Source organism: Colletotrichum gloeosporioides (assembly GCF_011800055.1).
Source record: "Colletotrichum gloeosporioides strain Lc1 chromosome Unknown consensus_27, whole genome shotgun sequence".
In the NCBI taxonomy this organism is placed as follows: Eukaryota; Fungi; Ascomycota; class Sordariomycetes; order Glomerellales; family Glomerellaceae; genus Colletotrichum; species Colletotrichum gloeosporioides.
The window spans coordinates 115528-126312 of NW_025544672.1; the positions used below are offsets into that span (position 1 = coordinate 115528).

Consider the following 10785-nt stretch of genomic DNA (forward strand, 5'->3'; position numbering starts at 1 on the left):
ATGACCTGTTGTCTGCAGTCCGCAATCACCTGGCCTCATTGGGGTGCATCATGGCGTGAGTTTGGGCTTTGTCATACCGGTAAACAACGATTCGCAAGGCATGGCGTCATGAAATGACACCCGTATCTGATGGCGACGGTACAGCGAGGCGAAATCGAGATGCGGATGGGCTAGTTTTCGCCTCCTCAGCCAGCCGCGCACGCCGGTCTGAAGGGCTGTCTTCAGAGCACTTGGGATGTGATGAACCTGAAGACTTGAACAAAGAGGATCGCGGTACAGACGGCAGCTCTTTTGATACAGTCAACGACGTCTGATCGTCGCACTCAAATCGACGACCCGGGTAACCAGGGGGCCAGACCCCCCATGGTGGTGGGTCAGGGCCACTCCAAGTTCCATGTCCAGTTTTCCCTCCCCGTCGCCCTGATTTGAGTGAGCTTCAACGACGGGCTTTCTCATTCTCGACCACAAACCGCATGGCTGACTGAGGAGGTCTTGCGCGTGTCACATACACCTCAAGGTCACTAACAAGACAGCTAAATCGAAGACGCATTGCTTCATATCAAAAACGTCGAGGCAACTTTTTGGACAAGGTACATGGAGGAACAGGGCATCATGCCCCCTGAGGATCACACTCTGGAAGGTGACGGAAGCGTCTGCGTGTCGCTGGGACGGTGCCCATCCGCGAACAAGGCCAGACCCTGGACGGGTGGCTCGAGAAACGGCAACGATTGGCTCGAATCTCGGTAGGCGGCACTGGGCTGTCTTCGTCTCATTTTGTCGTTCTCTCCCTCTCTCTCTTTTCGCCATGTATTTTCTGCCCAGCCCCGAAAAGACGGTGGCTTTTGCTGACCCTTACCGGCCGCCATCAAGCCATTGTGTGGCCACGTTCAGTTCAGGTCGAGCCGAAGTCCACGACGATATTGGGGCCCGGTTTGACAACAAACCGCAAACGGTCACGGACTGATGTGTTGGCTGAAATGGATAGAAGGGGACGACCGGCGATGGGTGTCGGCGGACTGTCGCTCGAAGATCTTGCATCTCGCATATTCTTTACGGATTTCATGACGGACGACTTGTCATGGGGTTGGTTATGCGGGAAGGAATTTCACTCTGTGAGGAGGGACCTGCTGGCTGTCTTCTGGAAGGCATAAGGAATGGGCGAGGGAAGCTCAAGCGCGGCTCTCATTCCCCCCACATCCAGCCCGATGGCAACTCGTGTTCAGCCTCCGTCTGGCTTGCGATGGATATAGCATTGCGGATGGTACAACCTCGTGACCACCGAGACTCGTTCGGAAGACGATACTGCGTTCTAGGCCTGATGATGGGATTCTCCATCCGACGCCGCAGGAATCGCGAGGGTCTGAGGGTTCTCGATTACAGAGAGGTAGTGTGTGTGCAAGAACCCGGTATATGCACAGTGGGAAGAAGAAGAAGGCGGCTTGTCAAATGGGGTCGCGGCAGCCATGGAGTGCCCCTGCTCACTAGTTTTGTCGTGGACAGGGGTGGGTGGGCAGCAAGCGGTGGACCGCGGTCGAGGGAAAGGACGTGCTGGCGCTGGTGAGGCGCTGATCGACGACGGACGAGGCTCCCGGGCAAGAGGGACGCGGCCAACTGACGGCCCTGTAGCTCTTAGCCGGTAGCCCGTAGCCGCGGGCGAACTGTGTTTGGTGCTGGGTTGACGGGAAGGTCTTTGTCTCTGCAGCGTCGTCGATATATGAAGGCTTGCGTGAGGATGGGTTCAATGGAGGTTTTCCTTTGGGGGAAGGGAGCGAGGTAGGCAGGGGGCATGTGGAGAGAGATGTTTCCCAGCTGGCCTGTCGGTTTGAACCTTTGGGGGCGAGAGTTCCATCAGAACCGCTGTCGGCTGCCACCTTCAAAGTTATCTTACAGACAGAGATCTCTGTTCCCCTTTGGCGAGATGAGATTGGGCGACCCTTGGGGGGAACCGGCGACGACGAACGAGCGCTGTCAATGGTGCCCGTCGCTGTGCTGCGCTGCTTGCTGCTTGGCCCTTGGGGTGGGGAGTGCACAGACAAGCAGCTGCAGGGCATCCCCAAAGGGGGGGAGACGTCTCTTGGGGTCACGCCAATGAGCTTGGCTCCGCCGACGGGTACGAAGCTGTGTTGCTGTCTGCTGCGTGGGAAATTGGGTGAGAGAGGGCAGACGAGAGTTTCACCATGTGCTATGTTGTCGTGTACATCTGACATTTGCAGCAAGCGCATCCACAGCAGTTTGTTGTCTTTGGTGGTATATCTCGCCACCAAGACAGGTTTCCGGATACGCTCTCGTCCAAGGCGAGAAGAAGGACGAGGAAGAAAGAGGAACAGGGCAAGGGGCGTTGACAAGTATTGATGGATGCTGGTGCTGCTGCTGCCCTCTGTCTCTGGTGCAGGGTGCGGGCCAGTCTGGCTGGCGTCTGTAAGTGGGTGTCGTCAAGGAATCCCCTGGGATCTGCAGAACATGGGAGGAGGGGGGGTCATTCCGTATCTGTCGTGCTGCAACGCCAGGGTGACAAGGGTGTTGGTCGACTTTGCCGCCACGCATGTTGAGAGGTGTGGTGCTTGTTCTCTGTGGACGGGGGTCTTACCAGGGTCCATTCACATCAATTGAGGAGGATGAGAGAGGGCCCACGGGAGAGGAGGCTTCAGGAGCCGAGGAGGGCGAGACGTGACGGAGAGAGAGAGATTTGTTTGCACGAGTTGTTGGCGATGTGAGTCGTCTGTCGAAGAAGTAGAAGAAGAGTGTGGTCTTCTTTCGTGGCCTTGCCATGCTGGTCCGTCATCCACTTAGTGGCGATCGATGCTGACCTACGTGACCTTGCCTGGCTTTGCCCTCCCGACTACGACTAGTTGTGCCATGGATGCGCATGCTGCCTTACCTTAAGGCGTCTTAGCTCAGCTTCATCGAGTACCGATACACCTTGGAGGCGCTGAGGGAGGGCACCCACGACTCGCAGGTACGTATCTTTCTTGGAGAAAGAGAAAGAAGAGAGAGACAGAGAGGACGGCCAAGTCCCCAATCCCCAAGCAACACCAGAGCCGGTGCGCGCGCTCCACCTCGTTCCTTTTCGGCAGGTGAAGGAGACAATCCCAGCTTCGGCGCGGATCAACGTCGGGTGGCCTTTGACGACATGCGATAGCGATAGTCGACGAGCTTCCCCTCGTGACCAGATAGCTTCCAGATCCCCGACTTGCAAAGGAAACGAAAAGAGCACACGACGAGGCAGACCAGCTGCGTTCCGCGTCTGCAACCGATCCGTGTTTCTCTTGTCCTGCCAAACCCTAAATGCTCCCGGTTACATCTTATTTGTGCCGAAGCATTCCCAGACCAAGCACCGCCAACCCCACCATTGCCATCGCCATCGCCAGAATCACCGTGCTGCGACCCCTCCAACCACGAACTCGTTTCTCGACCACCTCCCGCACAATGGCTCCGCCCCAAGCTGCCCTCGACTTTGTCGACTTTGTCAACGCCTCTCCCACTCGTAAGTATTGCATTGAACCCCACAGACAGCCGCAAAAGCTCACACTCCCCGCTTCCAGCCTACCACGCCTGCGCGACTGCTTCAAAACTCCTCGAGAAGGCCGGCTTCACAAAGATCAAGGAGCGCGACTCCTGGAACTCGTCCCTCCGTCCCGGCGGCAAATACTACCTCACCCGCAATGGCTCCTCCATCGTCGCCTTCGCCATCGGCAAGAAGTGGAAGCCCGGCAACCCCGTCGCCATGATCGGCGCCCACACCGATTCGCCCTGCCTGCGCATCAAGCCCGTCTCCAAGAAGAACAACGTCGGCTTCCTGCAGGTCGGCGTCGAGACCTACGGAGGCGGCATCTGGCACAGCTGGTTCGACCGCGACCTCTCCATCGCCGGCCGCGTGCTTGTCAAGGACGGCGAGGGCAACTTCGTCCAGAAGCTGATCAAGGTCGACAAGCCCCTGCTGCGCATCCCCACGCTGGCCATCCACCTCGACCGCAGCTCCAACTTTGACCCGAACAAGGAGAGCGAGCTGTTCCCCATCGCCGGCTTGGCTACCGCGGAGCTGAACAAGGGCGCCGCCAAGCCCGAGGACACGGACGACTCCCAGGAGGACTTCAAGCCCCTCAAGGCCATGACGGAACGCCACCACCCGCACATCCTGGACGTCATCGCCGCCCACGCCGAGGTCGAGCCCGAGGCCGTCGTCGACTTTGAGCTCGTCCTCTACGACATCCAAAAGTCCTGCCTGGGCGGCCTGAACGACGAGTTCATCTTCTCCGCCCGCCTCGACAACCTCAACATGACGTACTGCTCCGTCGAGGGCCTCATCGCCTCCGTCAAGGACGCAAGCGTCCTCGACAACGACACCACCATCCGCCTGGTGACGTGCTTCGACCACGAGGAGATCGGCTCCACCTCCGCCCACGGCGCCAACTCGAACCTCCTCCCCGCCGTCCTGCGCCGCCTCGCCTCCCTGCCCGGCAGCCGCGACACCGCCTCGGACGGCTCGTACGTCGCCGTCTCCTCCCACGACGGCGGCGACTACGAGTCCACCGCCTACGAGCAGACCCTCTCCCGCTCCTTCCTCGTCTCCGCCGACATGGCCCACTCCGTCCACCCCAACTACGCCGGCAAGTACGAGTCCTCCCACCAGCCCGCCATGAACGGCGGCACCGTCATCAAGGTCAACGCCAACCAGCGCTACGCCACAAACTCCCCGGGCATCGTCCTGCTGCAGGAGTGCGCGCGCCTCGCCGGCGTCCCGCTGCAGCTCTTCGTCGTCCGCAACGACTCGCCCTGCGGCAGCACCATCGGCCCCATGCTGAGCGCCAAGCTCGGCGTCCGGACGCTCGACCTGGGCAACCCGCAGCTCAGCATGCACTCCATCCGCGAGACGGGCGGCAGCGCCGACGTCGAGCACGCTATTAAGCTGTTTGAGAGCTTTTACGAGCGGTTCGGGGAGCTGGAGGAGAAGATTCTCGTGGATTAGGTTTTGCTGGTGTGTAAGAATTTAGTGGCGTTGCGGCGGCGTGGTGTTGGTTGTGAGAATACAAGTTTATTTTGAGCAGTTTTGCCTCGGTCGTCTGATGAGAGATGTGTGAGATGCGAGGATGCTGTTGATTCCCAAGTAGGAGGGGCGAGCAGCCTGGTCCTCGATGTCGCGCATTATACTTGCAATTTCATCGCTTTTCGTGAATTTCTGATGGTGAAACTTTTCATCTAGCCATTATTTATCAATCTGGTCCGAAGACCTCCACTAGACTAGGTCTCCAAATCGGAAAGCAGCAACAGCTTCACCTCCTTATGCTCCTGCCTCTGTCAGCTTTCCTCTCACCTCTGCTCTTCTCGCGTCTATTTAAGTCGCTTCTTTTCAGACGATCAGCTACAACTCTTCCGACTACGCCTCGGATTTCACATATCACGGTGGAGGCATCTTCGCTTCACAGCCTTTGCGGAGTTTAGTCCAAGTCTCACTCAACTCAACAACTTACCAAATCAGCTACTCTCTGAGTACATCAACGTTATTTATCTCAAATCTTGCAAGACCCGGCACTTCTCACGAGGCACTCAGCTGAGGTCACAGTCTCGACCAAAGCGGGGAGTCTAAATCTGAGGTTACTCAACAATACTCACCACCAAACCCTCGCTTCACTCAGTGGTAAGTGATCTACCCAACCTGAAAATGAAATTGCTCTTGCCCCCCCTGAGATAATTCGTATTCTCATCTGAGAGTTCATACAGGCTGGACTTCCTTCCGATATTTCAAGAGTCTCTCTCACGTAACTAACCTGGGACCTCAGATCTCCTCTCAGTGCCTCCGACTGCACTCAAAGAACATCACCAACGTCCAACAGGCTCAACGCCCCTGGCTATCAGTTCTTTCCCGAGATACCATATTTTACTTGACTGGAAACTTTTCGACTCACTTTCCCGAATTCTGGTCACTTTCTTTTCAAAAGGAATCAATCAGGTGCTGCTGAGACCTGACAGTCCCGCCAGGTACCGAAAAGAGCAGGCACGAGGCGACTTCTCGACAGTGCCTTCCCTTCTCGTTCCCAACGACGACCAGGCTCCAATTTAATCAAGTCTGACCCCGCCTGAAGCTTTTCTTCCGACTTCAACTCAGCCCTCGACATCAACTCGGACCCTTCACATTGCTGATTTGGGAGCCACGTTCGACAGATATCACGTCGAGACCTCACCACAGTACCCCTGACTCGGCGACATCTTTTCGAATCTGAGATACTTCAGATCGCATATTTGGTCACCGCGTACTCTGGGCCCGAATCTCGAGGTTTCTCATTTCGACAACAAGAATTCACGCAGTCAGAAGGCAGAGTCGCAGCTTCTGAGAACGTCCCAGAGCCACCAGAGCTCATCCCACTAGACTTACCATCTCGTCTCCTTCGGACAATATTTCTCGCCCATCACGTCCGAAAACCTACCCTGCCAATCTCAACAGCCACCGGCTCCAGGTCTTCTGATCGAACAGTTTCTGACACCACAGCTTTCCTTTCGGGAAGGAAGATAGATGGTCAAGCAGGTCATCTAAATCATCACTAAATCCATCCGAACGTCGGTTACTATCCACCAAAGCTACGTCTCCTACAACATATTAGCCGCGCACCATTCTATCACCATATATCTGCAACATAACCAAATTCACATTATAACTAGTAGGTTCAGCCTTTGTCCCAAAGATCTTGGTCAAAGGACTAACACTTTTTCACAGCCACAAGAACCGCCAAGATGTGCCAGAGCGGTTACTACTACTACAAGTGCACCCACCACGAGGTCGTCAGCTTCCCCTGCGACAAGAACCGTTGCCGTCACCTCCAGGAGCCATTCCACACCTACCTCTACGACCAGCTCTGCCACGACTGCGCCGAGCTTGGTCGCCAGAAGAGACAGGAGCGCTGCCGCCGCGAGAGCTGCCTTGACCAGCAGCCCCCGTCCCGCCCCGCGTCCCAGATGCAGATGCATGGCCAGCAGCAGAGCACTCAGGGACAGGGACAGGCTCAGGCCCAGCAGTCTCAGGACTCTCAGTCCTCTTCTCCCGACAGCAAGGGTACCATCCGCCCCCTTGAGACCAACAAGCTCGCCAACATGGACTGCCGTCTTGAGGGCACCTTGGGCCTCACCCCCAGCGACGTCTACCGTTTCTACCGCCACTTGCGCATGTGAAGGGGAGCTTAGATGAGTGGACCAGTGAAGATTCAGGGTGGGAAGAGATTCTTGACGCTATGGGGTAACGTTGCGAGGGGTGGCATATGATATCAGCGCGGTGTAGCGGTTGAGATAAAGGGCGTTTTGGTGTTGAGGCAGGAACAGCGCTGTCATCTGGGGAGACTTGCTTTACAGATCATTAGTGAAATGACATTCACGTTTTTGGACCAATGCTAGTCTGATGTCTTTGAAGTGATGTGTGGTCTTGTTGAAATCACTCATAGTGAGAAGCCACTGACCAAAGAATATTCAAAAAGACACACCAAAACACAGCAAAAAGTGCAATACAATACATCATATTACAAAATACAATACGAAGTCCCCTAAAATACATGATCAAATACAGTACAATACAATACAAATACATGTATTGATTGCTCCTGACTCATCAACGCAGTATGCAAGTATTCTCCGGGATACGTGCAGATCCCCGCTGGGATGTGATATTGAAACATCGCTGGAGGACAGTAATAGGGCGAGTCCGAATATTGAACGCATGCTCAATCGCATGGAACTTTCGCCGGAAAACCCGACACCATGACATGGTTGAGATGAAGTTGACGATCCGACTTGCGGCTCCAAGACTGGTTCGTGGAGAGCAGGGGAAATTGTTAGTGCAGCGACTAAGAACCACGAACAGGGATCCACGGCGCTGAGCGTCCACAGCTGAGCTGTGACAGCTCTGCCTGCCCCGTGCTCCAGCTCTCAGCTCTGCACCACACGTGGAGGTCCCAGAGTCTAGAACGCCCCTAACGACAAGGCCAGATGGCCAACTCTTTTTTTCCGCCCCGAACGTCATCAACCCGGGTGTCCTGCTCCTCATTCCATTTGCGCCAGACGACCTCCTCCCCAAACATGGTCCAACTCTGAGTCTTTCAACGTCCAATTCTGCAGACGAACCCGCCACGCAACCCTCCAACTGGTCTCGATTCAATTGATCCCGCCGCCAAGACCATCCAGCTCCGCCAGCCATGGCTCCCTCCCCCTTTGACACCGCGAAGCTCACCCTCGACTACCTCCCCTACGCCTGCGAGTTCGATCCCCAAGATGCCAACAGGCTGCTCGTCGGAGGCGGCGGCGGCGCCAACAGGTCCGGCGTCGCCAACAAGATCGTGCGCACCCATCCCTGCCGTCCCGGCCCCCCAGACAGACCGCGACTGACACTTGCGAAAAGACAGTGATCGACACCTCGGCAAAGGACGAGCTGCGCATCGCCGGCGAGGCCGACCTCAGCCGCAACGAGGACAGCGTCATGACCCTCGCCGTCGGCCCCAAGAAGGGCCGCATCTCCCACGTCTACGCCGGCATCAACTCAACCCCCGCCGACGTCGAAAAGGGCAAGAACGAGCACTTCCGCGTCTTCGGCGTCGAGCAGAGCAAGGCGCGTCTCTCCGTCGGTGCTAACAGCCCGAGCGTGAACCTCGCCGAGCTGTCGCGCACCGCCCTCTTCGCCCCCGCCGAGAACGACAAGGACGCCTACCAGCGCCTGCTGAGGCTGTCTGCGCCCTTTGGCGAGAAGCACCAGCTGGGCGCCGTGGCGACCGGTCTGGCGAAGCAGTCGCAGATCTCGCTCTTCGAGGTGTCGGCCGCTTCCGGGGCCGCGGTGAAGCCAAGGGGCACGTTGGAGATTTCGAGGGAGGCAATGGATCTGGATGTAATTCAGACCGGCGACGAGACGTTCCAGGTCGCCTTCTGCGATGAGCGCGACCTCTTCGTTGTCAACGTCACCAAGAACAGCGTTGATGGGCCGCATCTGGCTTTCACGATCAAGGAGGACGGGGCTGGCGTCACGCCCATCTTCAGGTCGATTCGGTACTTGTCGCCAAACTTCATCATGGCCGGCTGCAACCTTCCTAAGCGCACTGGCGTGGTACTCTTGGGCATCCGCCTGCCGATGAAGGAGGAGAAGGGCCGTCTGGCCGCGTCGGCCAAGCTGCCAAAGACAGTGACGCAGGCGACTACCATTGCCGTGCGGAACCTGAACCCGGCGTCAACACCCGATGCCAAGCTCGGCAACACGCAATTCGTCGTCGCCGTGGCAGGACAAGACCGCTCCGTGTCGCTCTTCACAGTCGAGCACAAGTCTCTCTCGAATCTCGAGCTCCTCACCAACCTCGAACGGCTGACGACGCTGAAGGAGGTCCACCCTCTGAACATCACAAACGTCGCCCTGTCCCACTTCATCCCGCCCAAGACGACCGCCCGTCCTCAGTACCTCAAGCTCGCCAGCATCTCCATGAAGAACACCGTCGTTGTGCACTCGATCCTGCTCAAGAAGTTCACCGACAGAGAAGTCCCCCTGCGCAAGGGCGGCCCGCCCAGGCCTCAGCGCTACGCCGTCGCTCTGCAACCCAAGAGATACGGCACCAAGGCTACCATCACGCTCGTCAGCATCATCGTCCTCGTCTTGGCCGTCCTCTTCCAGATCGGTCTCGAGTCGGCAGGCGTCGTGAGCCCGCGATTCCTTGCCAAGACGAGCCCCCTCGCCAACCCCAACACCCCCAACGAGTTCCTCTCGACGCTCATCGGCGAGGTCCACGCGCTCCAGGGTGATCCGATCGTCATCCGCGAGGACGCCGTCACCCCTACCCACCCCGAGGAGAACCCGGTCCCGAGGTTCCAGGCCGCTGTTCACGACGAGGCAGTCTACGGCCCCGCGGTCAGCTGGGACGATCTCTCGGCGCAGCAGAAGAAGCTCTGGAAGGAGAAGCTCTCCAAGGCGGGACACTGGACGCAGAACATGGGCGAGAGTGTGTTCAAGGGCATCCTGTTCGGCGAGCTGGCCGGCGCTGTGAGACAGGCGGTTGCTGGTCAAGTATGAGACGCATGGGTGTACGGATATATATAGAGTATTTTACGATCATGTCATTGCTAGGACTGCCTATGGGCACTACGATTTTAATGCAGAACTGTACTATGAACTTTTGCTTTTGCGGCGCTCGTTGGCCAGTGATGCTTGCAGTACGTGTTTGAAAGCCGGGACTGGTTCTCAAGTGCTATATATATGTGCGTGAACATGACTTAGAAGCACCAAATTTACCGTGGATTCGGGGATGGATTGGTTGGTTGGTTGAACATATAGACAGCCAGGACAATTTATCAAGTAATGCCACTCCAAACGAGTGAAGGCATGTCGTCACTTACTGGTGAGTCGTATTCGTCGGTACCACCCTATCATTCACCATTGCCGCCTTCGGTGTATGTATAGAATACTCTAACTTGTTTCAGCATGTTAGGTAAAAGCGACGTATCACATTTTCACGGACCAAATGTCAGATCATGGGGTGTGAGATGGCGATAGCCTTTTCCCCCATAGTACTGAGAAAATTGGCGAACGAGTCTTGACCGGTCAATCTGTATCAATGTTAATCATTGCAAGACGTCCGCATTATACCTTATGAGTATTCAGACAGGCATTCGGAATGGTGTCACATGAGGACCAACTCCGGCAATGGACAACTCAAAGACGCGGTGACGTGTTCATCGATGCAGCGCAATGTCTTACGAGCAAGATCATCGCATAGCTTCCCGTAGAACTAACAGATGCTCAAATTGCATTTTGAAAACACCTTAGAGATATTG

General features: G+C 56.5%; 3 protein-coding genes across 3 annotated transcripts; all 3 read left to right on the forward strand.

The window, feature by feature from the left end:
• Positions 1-3426: 3426 nt before the first annotated feature.
• On the forward strand, positions 3427-4966 carry GCG54_00007406 (Aspartyl aminopeptidase; the record flags this gene model as incomplete). Its single annotated transcript, XM_045407387.1, has 2 exons — positions 3427-3484; positions 3543-4966. The coding sequence occupies 2 exons, from the start codon at positions 3427-3429 to the stop codon at positions 4964-4966; spliced, it is 1482 nt and encodes a 493-aa protein (XP_045266832.1).
• Positions 4967-6726: 1760 nt separating this feature from the next.
• GCG54_00007407 (uncharacterized protein) lies at positions 6727-7161 on the forward strand (the record flags this gene model as incomplete). Its single annotated transcript, XM_045407388.1, has 1 exon — positions 6727-7161. One exon carries the CDS (start codon positions 6727-6729, stop codon positions 7159-7161), a length of 435 nt encoding a protein of 144 aa, XP_045266833.1.
• A 1013-nt stretch (positions 7162-8174) lies between these two features.
• On the forward strand, positions 8175-10024 carry GCG54_00007408 (uncharacterized protein; the record flags this gene model as incomplete). Its single annotated transcript, XM_045407389.1, has 2 exons — positions 8175-8315; positions 8378-10024. The coding sequence occupies 2 exons, from the start codon at positions 8175-8177 to the stop codon at positions 10022-10024; spliced, it is 1788 nt and encodes a 595-aa protein (XP_045266834.1).
• Positions 10025-10785: the final 761 nt, after the last annotated feature.